The sequence below is a fragment of the Nuphar pumila genome, chromosome 16 (genome assembly GCF_984573655.1).
Source record: "Nuphar pumila chromosome 16, dmNupPumi1.hap1.1, whole genome shotgun sequence".
Taxonomy (NCBI): Eukaryota; Viridiplantae; Streptophyta; class Magnoliopsida; order Nymphaeales; family Nymphaeaceae; genus Nuphar; species Nuphar pumila.
The window spans coordinates 81,826,824-81,839,521 of NC_143264.1; the positions used below are offsets into that span (position 1 = coordinate 81,826,824).

General features: G+C 36.2%; 1 protein-coding gene across 1 annotated transcript; it reads left to right on the top strand.

Moving 5' to 3' along the window:
- The first annotated feature begins 206 nt into the window (after positions 1–206).
- LOC149813834 (putative trehalose-phosphate phosphatase F) lies at positions 207–11,441 on the top strand. Its single transcript, XM_089991311.1, has 11 exons — positions 207–506; positions 609–749; positions 862–933; positions 1,045–1,170; positions 10,137–10,193; positions 10,281–10,382; positions 10,489–10,566; positions 10,647–10,716; positions 10,858–10,928; positions 11,194–11,286; positions 11,388–11,441. The coding sequence occupies exons 1-11, from the start codon at positions 207–209 to the stop codon at positions 11,439–11,441; spliced, it is 1,164 nt and encodes a 387-aa protein (XP_089847437.1).
- Positions 11,442–12,698: the final 1,257 nt, after the last annotated feature.

The following is a 12,698-nucleotide window of genomic DNA, read 5'->3' on the forward strand; positions in this document are numbered from 1 at the left end:
GGATGGTCAGATGTGCAAGGAAGCTTGCTCTTGATGGGCGGCATGCATAATCACGGCAAGAAAGAAACGCTGAAGAGGTGGTTCTTTATAGATAAAAGGGTTGGGTAAATATTTGGACTTTGGGAACTAACCACTTGCCATCAGTTTGCATCACTTGATTTAATATCTGATTTTTCCTGGAAAAAATAACCACCAATTTGGATCCAATGGATCTGAAATCAAACCATACTACACCTGTTCTTACTGATCCTGCTCCGGTAACCAAGTCAAGACTGGGTATTCACTCGAACTTGTTGCTTTATTCTCCAACGTCATCATTCCCTCCCATACTGTGCCGATCAATTTCCAAGAATAAACCAATACCAATTAAACTCGATGATGTTCGTGCCAGTGGTTTGCTTGATTCTATGAAATCCTCCTCACCTCCACGGAGTTTTTTTGCTAAAGATTTTAGCTTTGAAATTGCAACTTTGGATGGACAAGAGGCAGCATATCACTCATGGGCAGTAAGTTTGCTAGCCATCTGAAACTTCACGAATTTCAAGTTTTTCTCTAAAAGTTGTCAACCATATTCATTTCCCTTTAACACGTTTTGAAACTTCATGCAGCTCAAACATCCATCAGCTTTGAATTCATTCGAGCAGATTACAAACTCTGCAAAAGGGAAGCAGATAGCTTTGTTTCTCGACTATGATGGAACATTGACACCAATTGTTGATGACCCTGACCGTGCTTTTATGTGTGATGCTGTAAGGCTTACTTTTAACTCCAGCTACTGATTCTTTAAGTGGTTAGTGGTGCCAGTGTTGGTTACCTATCGTATGTGTTGCTTATGTTTTCCTATTCACCCTTGATTTGTAGATGCATGATACTGTAAGAGAAGTAGCAGAATGTTTTCCAACAGCAATAATCAGTGGAAGATGCCGCGATAAGGTGAGGTTATATCACTAATCATCATATGCCCTTTGCAGTCTTTAAGATGATGTTTGTACTGTTGGTTGTGTTCATGGTTCTGACATATTCTATCCGCTTGAACCATTCCAGGTGTTTGAATTTGTAAGACTAACCGAACTGTACTATGCTGGGAGTCATGGAATGGATATAATGGGCCCGGTCAAACATTTTCCATCTGGTGACCATCCTAATTATACCAGGTCTACTAACAAAGCAGTGAGCATCCATAACTTTTTCAACCAATTCTGCCTTCCTTATATTTGTGTTGATTGTTTTCATCATTCTTGATTACTGATTAAATCACATCCATTTCAATCTATTTCCTTCACTAAAATCTGAATAATTACGATACAGCGGCATTTTTCTTGTGGTTAATCACCAAGTAAGTTTAGCAGAAGTATTGGTAGCTGGTGAATATCCACCTACAAACCAGATGCCTTGACTGCACAATGCTTTATCAATATTCTTGTTCTTTTTGCTTGGCTATATTCTTTTAGCACAATATAATTTGATGCTTGGTTATGTTCATGTGTGCTAATTGTAATAACACAAGGAGGCAGTGATCTCACAAGGCAAGACAACTCTTTCATGTGATGCAACAAAATGATGATTTTTCTTTTACCTTTTTGAGGAAAGAAGTTAATAATACAAACAACAACAACAACTACGCCTTCATCCCAAAACAATTGGGGTCGGCGATATGAACCAAAAAAGAAAATTATTTTGGGTCTTCCACATGAATCCTTCTCCTCCAATCATTTCTATCCAATGCCATGTCCTCGGTGAGGTTCAAAGCATTCATATCCTTTCCTATCACCTCCATCCATGTCTTCCTAGGCCTACCCCGACCCCTTTTAACTAATATATTTTTCCATTTCTCCATCCTTCTAACTGGAGCATCATTAGGCCTTCGCCGAATATGTCCAAACCACCGTAAACGATTCTCTCTCATCTTATTTTCAATGGGTGCAACGCCTACCTTCTTACGTATCTCCTCGTATCTTATCTTTTATTGTATTTCCACACATCCATCTCAGCATACGCATCTCAGCTACACTCATTTTTTGAATATGATGTCTCTTGGCATCCCAACATTCCGTACCATATAGTAAAGCGGGCCTAATAGTCGTCCTATAAAACTTTCCCTTCAACCACAATGGCATTCTACGATCGCACAACACTCCAGTTGCACTTTTCCATTTCATCCACCCAACCTTTATCCTATGATTTACATCTCCATCAATTTCTCCATACTTTTGAATGATAGATCCCAAATATTTGAAACAATCATCCACCGATATTTCTTGCTCACCAAGCTTCACTACACTCCCATCACTACTTCGTTGCTTACTAAACCGACATTCCATGTATTCTGTCTTACTCTTACTCAACTTAAAACCTCTTGCTTCCAATGTCTGCCTCCATAAGTCTAACTTAGCATTAACCCCAGATCTAGACTCATCAATCAAAACAATATCATCAGCAAACAACATACACCACGACACATTTTCTTGAATTGATCTCGTAAGCTCATCCATCACTATAGCAAATAGGAAAGGGCTTAAAGCAGATCCTTGATGTAACCCAACCGTTATAGGAAAATTGATTGTTGCCCCTCCACAAGTGCGGAAAAAAGTTAATAATCCTGAACAAAATTGGATAAATTATAACCTTGGTTTCTAGCGTTGTTCCTTTCCATGAATTTTTTCTTTTTTCCCATTTCCTCCTATTCTTGTTCACACATAATAAATTATAACCTCTGTTGGAATTTCTACATGATTCATATGTCGATCATGGTGATGACAAGAACTGAAATCTCTTTGTAATAGGTGGGACCAAAGCTTCGATGCACGCAAGAATGGCGTTTTCTTAAAAGCGTCAGTTGCCCCACTTGGGTTGAACCCGAGTACAATAGGGTTGAACACAACCTCGCTTCTGGAATACAACAAAGCTTGCACCTTATATGCAATACCAGCCACTCCTAGCACTGTGTAGACTGGCCACCACGACATGACTACCTTGAACAACTTCGAAGAGAAAGCAAAAAAATGGAGATCTAGTGGGAAGTGAGATAGCATGAAGAAAAAGAGGAGAGCATAAGCGTGTTCTTCTCTTGACCTGAGGCACTTGGGGTTTATATAGGCCTCAACAAAACATTATGAAGGACTGTTTGCTTGGGCCCATAAAGGCCGAACGGGTGGCATGCACTCGTTAACGCTCAAACGGATAGCATGCACCCATTTAAGGCCTCAAACAACCACCCAAACGAACCTCATGCACTAACTCTCCTTCCCAACATGCCAAAGACGTTGAGGCTAGCCTTTAAGGCTAGTTGTCGCTCCTCAGATAGGTCAAAAATGACCTTTGACTACCCTGGTAAACCTTCAAAATGGTTTGGTAAAATTAAAAGTTTTTAAGAGATTCATGAGGTATAAAATTGTCCAAAAGCAGTATGAACTGAACCAAGTCGGGCCAAATTTGAATCTAAGTCCAAAGCCAAAGCCAAGGCTAAATCTAAGTCCAAGTTTAAAGTCAAAGCCAAATCCAAGTCCAAGTCTACAGTTCAATTAACAAGACCTCCGAGCGCCTTGCTCTTTAAGTCAACTCTACACATTTTAAACTCATTGTGTTTCTCAAAATGTTCAATGTGAGACTAAATATATTTCATAAAGTAAATGTTTTCTCCAAAATCTATTTCTCAAAAAACTACTGAAAATAGAGGGTTATTTGGCTAAAGAGATTGGTATAAAAGGCTATAAATTTTGAGTCAAACAACAATAATACCTCACGTGGGTGAAAATTATAACAGGGAAAACATGAAGTTGTTCGTGAAAGTTATATGCATAAATAAAGGTACCTTTTGAGTTTGAATTTTTACTTAGTGTGAACAAGATTCAAACAATTGTAAAAACTAAGTAGTTAAGCTTTAAACTTAGTCCCTACTCATTCACACATATTCTTTTTAGGTAACCATATGTGTCATCAATATATAAAGGCTGCATATATTTAGGGTCCTATGCATTATCCCACTTTATGAGTGCTTTAGAGACCACCTGAATCTCATAGAAGGCGACCCACACTTTCACACTCACATAGGTGAGTCTATCAAAATTGAAGACCTGTTTGAACCACTTTAGCCAAATTGGCCTATTGGTCTCATTAAGAGTTATAAGACTCATCCTTATATCACAGGTTTTCGAGCACTTACATCAGAATGAGACATGAAGATACTCTCTATCTTCATATATACTTTAATGTTCATCCAATTACTCCAATGACTTGTTCTTCTCATTAAACCGAGAACTCAGTCGACCCGAGTCACATGGGTTTCCATTATGGGTAATTTCTTTGATAGGTTTTAATCTCATTTTCTTAGATGTATTTTGGATAATCTTTTCACGAAAGGCATTTCGTACATGGATCTACATGGTTTTGGCATGATCTCTCATAATCAGCGAAAAATACTCCTTGTTTGAGTAATGATTTACATAATTGTACTTAAGACTTTATAAGTCTAGATTTTACTAAGTTCATATTCTTCATTTTTATATAGTTGCTTGATTTATTTGAACTTTTGTATAACATGAGACTTTTATACTAGGAAAGACTAGTACCATCAATTGTATTTATAGAATCAAGTGACTTGCCACCATGTGTTTAGATGTCCAAGATACTTGAACATCTAGCCATGCTAGAGTAAAATTCATTTACTCATCTATTCAACAATATTGGAATTAGAATTGTCATTCTCATAATATTAAATTTTCAAGATTCTTCGAGGCATGAAATGAATAATAGCATTTATATTGCTTATTTCCTTAGATTATCAATTCATTGACTTATCTTATGATATGATTGATCTAGTTCCAACTCATAGCATAGATAAAAATTATTATTGATATTCATACACTTAAGTTGAAACCAATATCTTTTAGTGTAACCTAGCACTATGATCATACTGTTTAACAAGGATTAGACTTTCTCTAAAGCTTTTCAATATGAATGAATTGTAATCCACTTTCATGATAAAACAATTATAGCATCATACAGTAAAATAATCAATCTCAGAAAATAAAAATTTGGTGAGATGAAATATTGCGATCCATTCTGTTAATCATAATCAACATATCACCCACATGAAATGTATTAAAATTAAAAAATAACTTTTTATATTCATAAAATCCATTATCCTTTAAGTTTGTCTAATTAAGATAAAAAAACACATTTTCAAAATGATATGTAATTGCTTGATAGGAACCATTCTCAAATTCATCACTATACAGATATAGTGGATATCTAATGGTTAAAGAATTCCTCTAGAGATAAAAAGATTAATAAATTATCGTCTGTGTTTTTAACAACTCATAATATGATTTCCGAAAGATTTCTCCTTTTAAAGAAAATATCATCACTAAGATCCCACTTGAATTTCAAACATGGCAAATTAGAAAAACCAGTTGTATATTTGATCAAATTAGTTAATACCCTCACGAGTTAGAGTATAAGTTAAATCCCATTTAACAACTTAGTAAAAATCAAACCAATTATATTTGAGAAGTTATTTTACCAGTTTGTCTATGATGTCCCACACATGTAGTTCCATGCCTACTAATGATTCAAAAGAAAATCATAGCATACTCATGCTTCCAAACATCTAAAGATCTCATATCAACAATTAACATATTTCACTAATCAAATATGAAGAAAAAATAATAGTAACTTAATATTTAAATTGATTAGCTCCTTTGCAAAGTCACATGAACATCCAATAATTAGTTCTTCCACATCGTTAAATGTAGATTCGACCTACTAATCATTCACAATAAGTAGGTGGGTAGATTCGTCGTGGTGGATACATGATATATATCTCAAATGGTAAGACATACACTGAGGTGAAGTAGAACTTCACAATCATGTTGTCATATAATTTGACTCTACAATAGTCTTAATAGAATACTATGATATCTACCCCCATGATTCTGTATAATTTTACACATATAGAAATGGATCAAAGATCCAAAACCCATGTTCCACCCTTTATTCAAACCAAAAAAATATCTTCACCCATTTCTACCACTAGTATGTCATCGGGTATGATTGCTCTAGTGCCACAATAATGCAATTTGAATTGAAACACCCAAGCAACACTACCTAACTAACAAAAAATGAGAGCAAAATATGAAACAAGATTCATGACAAAATAAGATATCTCATTCTTGATCCTGAATACAAATTGAAATTGGATCATGCACAATTATTCCGTTTTATGTTTCAATACAAGCATTCGTTAGATTTGTCTCTCAAGCAAACTTTCTTACTTAATTCACAATAAGCCAAAAATTATCTTAGGGAAAATCTCATATACTATGTTTGAGACAAATAAAAAGCTACCAAGTTAAAGACAATTTGCAAAAAGGATACATCTTGATTCATATTGATAAAGACTCAAAGTGAAAAGCATAAAGCTTGGATCATGAACCATTCACAAATAAAACATATCACGAGAAAACATAGGATATATGCAAATACCACAATTGCCTTTGAAAGTAGATCTTAAAAAGTTCTTTTGAATTTGCACATAAGTATATATTAGTCTAGTTTAAACTCATCTCAACGCCACCATCACAACATTCAAGAGAAGCTTTGGATTTTAACATCAAAGAGCTCTTGAGATACTAAGTAAACGTCATTTTCAACTTATTATAAATTTATTATAAATAAACTACATTTTGTCGATAACGATTAAGCAAGTCATTCAAACAAATCATTCACATACATCCCTCATGCTATACATTTATAAAAAATAATTAAAGTATGTCACTTGTAATTTATAAGAAATTATCATAACAAGTAAGCATGCTGATCCAATTCACAAAATAGCGGTCTGGATCCAGGCTATGTCACATAGGTGCAGGTGCGGATGCGGCACTTTAAAAAAACTTGGGTGTGGGGGGTGCGGGGAGGGTATATATATATATATATGATTTTTAACAGTTTTAAGTTAACACTAATGAAATAAAAATAATTATCATATCATCAATTCATCATCCATAAATTCATGCAATAAATCAAATTAATAATCTACAATTTCTATTCCTCATCAATAAAAAATAACACCACACTAGTGTGGAGGTGCATATATATATATAAATATATGGATGTATATGTGTATCTGTGTGCATTTATGTATTTATATATATAATATAAATAAAACTGAAATTCGTTTGGGTTAACTAAATCTACTTTTGGATAGAAATGAACCTTAGTGTGGTCGACTTCACCTGACACAAAGGAAGTTGTGTCCAAGTGTCGCACCTGCATGGGTGTGGGTGCGACGCAGATGCGGTGCCCTGTTAGAAGAGCCCATGTTACATAAGACCCAGGTCACAAAAAATTGGACAAGGGTTGAAAACCAAATTGATCAACATAGGTTAAAATCCATATCTAAACATGTAAATTCAACAATGCATATGGCACTACAAGAACTTCAATGACAATAAGACGTAGATATAAGAATTCCAATAGATATGGGTCTCGATCCAAAACATAGGAATAAATTAAGTATAAATAAGACCCAATGTAAAACTCAATTTCAACTACATCTTAAAATCAGCTTGCATGGTTAATAAGTGCTAATAAATGAATGTAAATCTCAAATAGATCCAAAACATGAAGGTGAATATGGATCCAAAACCCAAAACATGTGAAACATGCCAACAACAACAACAACAACAACAACAATGTCTTCATCCCAAAACAATTGGGGTCGGCGATATGAACCAAAAAAGAAAATCATTCTGGGTCTTCCACATGAATCCTTCTCCTCCAATCATTTCTATCCAATGCCATGTCCTCGGTGAGGTTCAAAGCATTCATATCCTTTCCTATCACCTCCATCCATGTCTTCCTAGGCCTACCCCGACCTCTTTTAACTAATATATTTTCCCATTTCTCCATCCTTCTAACTGGAGCATCATTAGGCCTTCGCCGAATATGTCCAAACCACCGTAAACGATTCTCTCTCATCTTATTTTTAATGGGTGCAACGCCTACCTTCTTACGTATCTCCTCATTCTGAATCTTATCTTTTATTGTATTTCCACACATCCATCTCAGCATACTCATCTCAGCTACACTCATTTTTTTAATATGATGCCTCTTGGCAGCCCAACATTCCGTACCATATAGTAAAGCGGGCCTAATAGTCGTCCTATAAAACTTTCTTTTCAACCGCAATGGCATTCTACGATCTCAACACTCCAGTTGAACTCTTTCATTTCATCCACCCAACCTTTATCCTATGATTTACATCTTCATCAATTTCTCCATACTTTTGAATGATAGATCCCAAATATTTGAAACAATCATCCACTGGTATTTCTTGCTCCCCAAGCTTCACTATACTCCCATCACTACTTCGTTGCTTACTAAACCGACATTCCATGTATTCTGTCTTACTCTTACTCAACTTAAAACCTCTTGCTTTCAATGTCTGTATGGGTCCACACAAAAAAACATACATCTATCAAATTTCTACCATAAAAAACACCCATATTATCCTTCTATATAATAATGGTTTCAAGAAAATAGGGAAAACCCCACTAAAAATACAAATGATCGACCATAGTTAAGCTTAAGAGTTCATGGGTACTCGGCCATGGACACTAGCATCTAGCCAAGTGGACGAAATAGGAATACGAAAATACATATTGTACCTTGCACTGATTGATTTTCCTATGATCGATCTTGCCTTCTTGGCAACTCCATTAATCAGTCATTTTCGAATGTGAATTGACCATCTCCCAATGCGGTCGCCATGGATCATGTTGTCACTTTTAAATGTATTAGAATTTTTGCATGATTCGGATGTCCGCCATGGTGATGACAAGAACCAAAATCTCTTTGTAATAGGTGGGACTAAAGCTTAGAGGCACACAACTATGACACTTTCTTAAAACCAACAATTGCCCCCATCAGGGTTGAACCCGGGTGAACCTCTTTTCTGGGATATAACCAAATACTAACCCCTCCTTGCACTAAGTAGACTGACTACCACGACACGACTACCCATTCATAGCTTCAAAGAGAAAGTAGAGAAATGAAGAGAGTGGGAAGAGAGATAGCATGAAGAAGAAGATGAGGAAATCATAAGCTTGTTCTTCTCTTGACTTAAGGCACCTAGGGTTTATATAGGCCTCAACAGAACGGTTTGAATACCATTTGAATGGGCCCATAAAGGCCAAACGGGTAGCATGCACCCATTTAAGGCCTCAAACGGCCACACAAACATGCCTCATGCACCAACTCTCCTTCCCAACATGCCAAAGACGTTGAGGCTAGCCTTTAAGGCTAGGTGTCACTCCCCAAATAGGTCACTAATATCCTCTAACTGCCTTGATCAACCTCCAAAACAGTTTGGTAAAATTAAAAGTTTTTTTTAAGAGATTTCATGAGGTACAAAATTGTCCAAAAGAAGTCTGGACAGAGCCAGGTCGAATCCAAATTCAAATCTAAGTCCAAAGTTCAGACCAAGCCGAATCTAAATCCAAAGCCAAATCCAAATCCAAAGCCAAAGCCAAAGCAAAATCCAACACTCGCCTTCTGAACGTGCCAAGACGTTGTGGCTAGCTTTGCTTCCCAAATAGGTCAAAAATGACCTTAGATTGCCCTGGTCAACCTCCAAAACGGTTTGATAATTTTTTTTTTTAAAATATGTCCAAAAGGTGTCCCTCTAAGTCAACTCTACACATTTTAAACTCAATGTGTTTCTCAAAAATGCTCAATGTGGGACTAAATATATTTCATAAAGTAGACTTTCCCTCCAAAATCTATTTCCTGAAAAATAAGGCAAAAGAGAGGGTTATTTGGCCAAATTGCTTGGTTCAAAAGGCTATAAATTTTGAGCCAAACAGCGACCTATGGAATACATCATTGCGGGATTCAAATTTGAGGGCCATCTACTAAGAGGCTATGGCATTAGCCTTCAAATTCAGTACTACTTTTTTTCACATTACTTTTCAAACTTCTCCCTTTTACTTTTGTGCTAGACTTTCACAATTCTATTATGGAGAAAGAAGGATAATTTTGAATTTCTTTCTAAATGCAAAATGTCATGAATTAGTGATTATAGCTCTAGGAGAGCATTCTTCCCTCATTTGATTGATTTTCGTAACCATGTGCAGGGTAAGGAAGTTAACTTATTCCAGCCTGCTAGTCACTTTATTCCTATGATTGAGGAGGTAGTCACATGATCAGGCTTTCATCACCAAATTTTATTTTCATTTCTCCCATCTGTTCCATGCTTTAAGGGTGTTTTACTCATTCAGGTTTTCAAGTCACTTGTGGAGAGTACTAGAGAAATTAAAGGTGTGAAGGTAGAGAACAATAAGTTTTGTGTTTCAGTACACTATCGGCTTGTGGAAGAGGAGGTAAGGAACTTGCCACTCAACATTTTCGTTTTCAATCACTGCGAAACATGAAATTCATTCACATGCATTAGCTTTTTGTTGATGTGTACATATTTGGGCTTTGTAGAAATGGGCTACAGTTGCACAACGTGTTGGGGATGTCCTAAGCTGGTATCCTCGTTTAAGACTAACCCATGGACGGAAGGTACTTAGCAGACTGGTGTTTTTTGAATTGTTCTTATTTATAAGCATATTTGCCTAAGAGTCATCTAACCCAACTTGTAGGTTTTAGAGGTCCGTCCAGTGATTAAGTGGGACAAGGGAAAAGCGGTAGAGTTTTTACTAGCTTCACTTGGTGAGTATCTTTAACCACACTTCGTCACTGCTTTGAGAAAGATTCTTTATGTGTCATTGCATCTTAATTAAGTGATCTTGACGTCAAATCTTCACACTTGTGGAGCAGGATGGTGTTATTTACAGTTTTTTGTTGATGCAGGTCTAGCTAATTCTGACAATGTACTTCCTATATACATTGGAGACGATCGTACTGATGAAGATGCTTTTAAGGTAATATGATGCACGTACTCAAATTTTACTGATCCTTTAGGTTAGATCTTTCATCTGGTAGGGAGATGAATGATTCAGTAATCTTGGGCATATCTTATCTCCCCAATTCATTGCTGTTGGATTGTGCCAAACCATGGAGAGTGCTTGGCATGCAGTATTCTGGATTTACCAACAGCAGCAGTATCCCTGCATCTGCAGCTTGTACTCAGAATGGCCACATATGTGCTTGGAAGTGCTTGCTTACGTTCTGGTTTATGAAATTCAGGTTCTGTGTGAGGGCAGTCGAGGTTGCGGCATTTTAGTATCCTCGGTGCCTAAAGAAACTAATGCTTTTTACTCCTTGAGAGATCCATCTGAGGTGAGTGTAAGCTTGTTGCTCATCAGTTTCTGACTTTCTGAATGTGTTATTTCCTTCTCTGATTGATAGAAAAGTAAACCTTGTGTTTGTGGTTTCCCCAGGTGATGGATTTCCTCAAGAACCTGGTGAGGTGGAGGAAGTCAGCCAAGGAATGAAGGGTTATCATTTATCATATCCATTATATATGTCAATAATAGGTTATATGTGGAATTAAATTTGAGGTGATGGAAGTGAGATATGATCCATCTTCCCAAGCCCCTTTCAAGTTTCATTTGTTTTTATGGTCCTTTGTTCTGTATGATATATGGTTAATTTTGATATGTGATTTTGTCATTGTATAACATCTCTCTAGAGTCTGGCAGCTCTTTGAGATTTAGTTCTCAATCCAAAGGAATGAAAACCTCGCATTTCTCGTTCAGGGTGGGACATTAACCTGTGCTGAAACAATGCAGAAGAAAGCAGCACAACCTGTATTTAAATTCAAGGAACAATGTAATGCTGAAAGGTATTGTTAATAACTTAATACAACCAACCAAGAGTTTGCATGGAGACACCCGTCTGTGCTATTTTTAAATCAACACTTGCCTCCCTTGGATTGACTCAGTGCAGAAAGGTTGGCTGCAATTTCGCTACTTAAGAGACAACTAAGCTAGGCTTTCTCATGTTAAATATGACTTTCAATTGAATCGTTGGCGATATTTATCTCGACAAGTTCGTTTTTTTGAGTAGCTTAGGATAGGAAATTTGGAAGAAAAGGTACAAGAGAATGGAGTAGTTAGATTTAATAATTGTTTAATAGTCATATTTAAAGATTAGTTAACAACGATTGTTTGATAGTCACAATGGTCTTTATGGTGGTCATATGTGCCATTAGAGAAAAGGTCTTTGCAAAATCAATCCAAACTGTTAATTATAATCTTTTGCTATCAATCTCGCTCAGGCAAATAAACTTAAGCATGTTTTAGAGGTAGCATAAAATATTGACATTTTGCAATGCGTAACGCATGGTGCGTTGTTAAATTCATCAAATGCAAATGATGTTAAACAATGCTAATGCTGCATCCCTTCGCATCGTTGCAAAGGCAAAGTAGAAGACGTGGCATACAGTTGGATCTTGATTTCACAATGATCATCTCCAACAATTTAGGCCCCATGCGTCCTCTTAAAAACAAAAAACAATTAAGCACGAAGTTTGCTAGAATCTCATTTGATTCAGAATCACTTGGATTGACTTTGGCTTTGGATTTGGATTTGGATTTAGATTCGGTATTTGACTTATCTTTTTACCACTCTTTTTGGATAAATTCTTGTACCTCGTAAACTACTACTCTTTTGTGACTTGAGAATTTCCTCTGTAAGTGCTTCTAGAAAAGTATTTTTAACATCCAGTTGAAATAAAATTTATTATTTAG

Coding starts and splice junctions, on each gene's coding strand:
- LOC149813834 (XM_089991311.1), top strand. CDS start 207: ATGGATCTGAAATCAAACCATACTACACCTGTTCTTACTGATCCTGCT. Junction 10,383..10,488: donor ATCGGCTTGTGGAAGAGGAG/GTAAGGAACTTG, acceptor TGGGCTTTGTAG/AAATGGGCTACAGTTGCACA. Junction 10,717..10,857: donor GTTTTTACTAGCTTCACTTG/GTGAGTATCTTT, acceptor TTGTTGATGCAG/GTCTAGCTAATTCTGACAAT.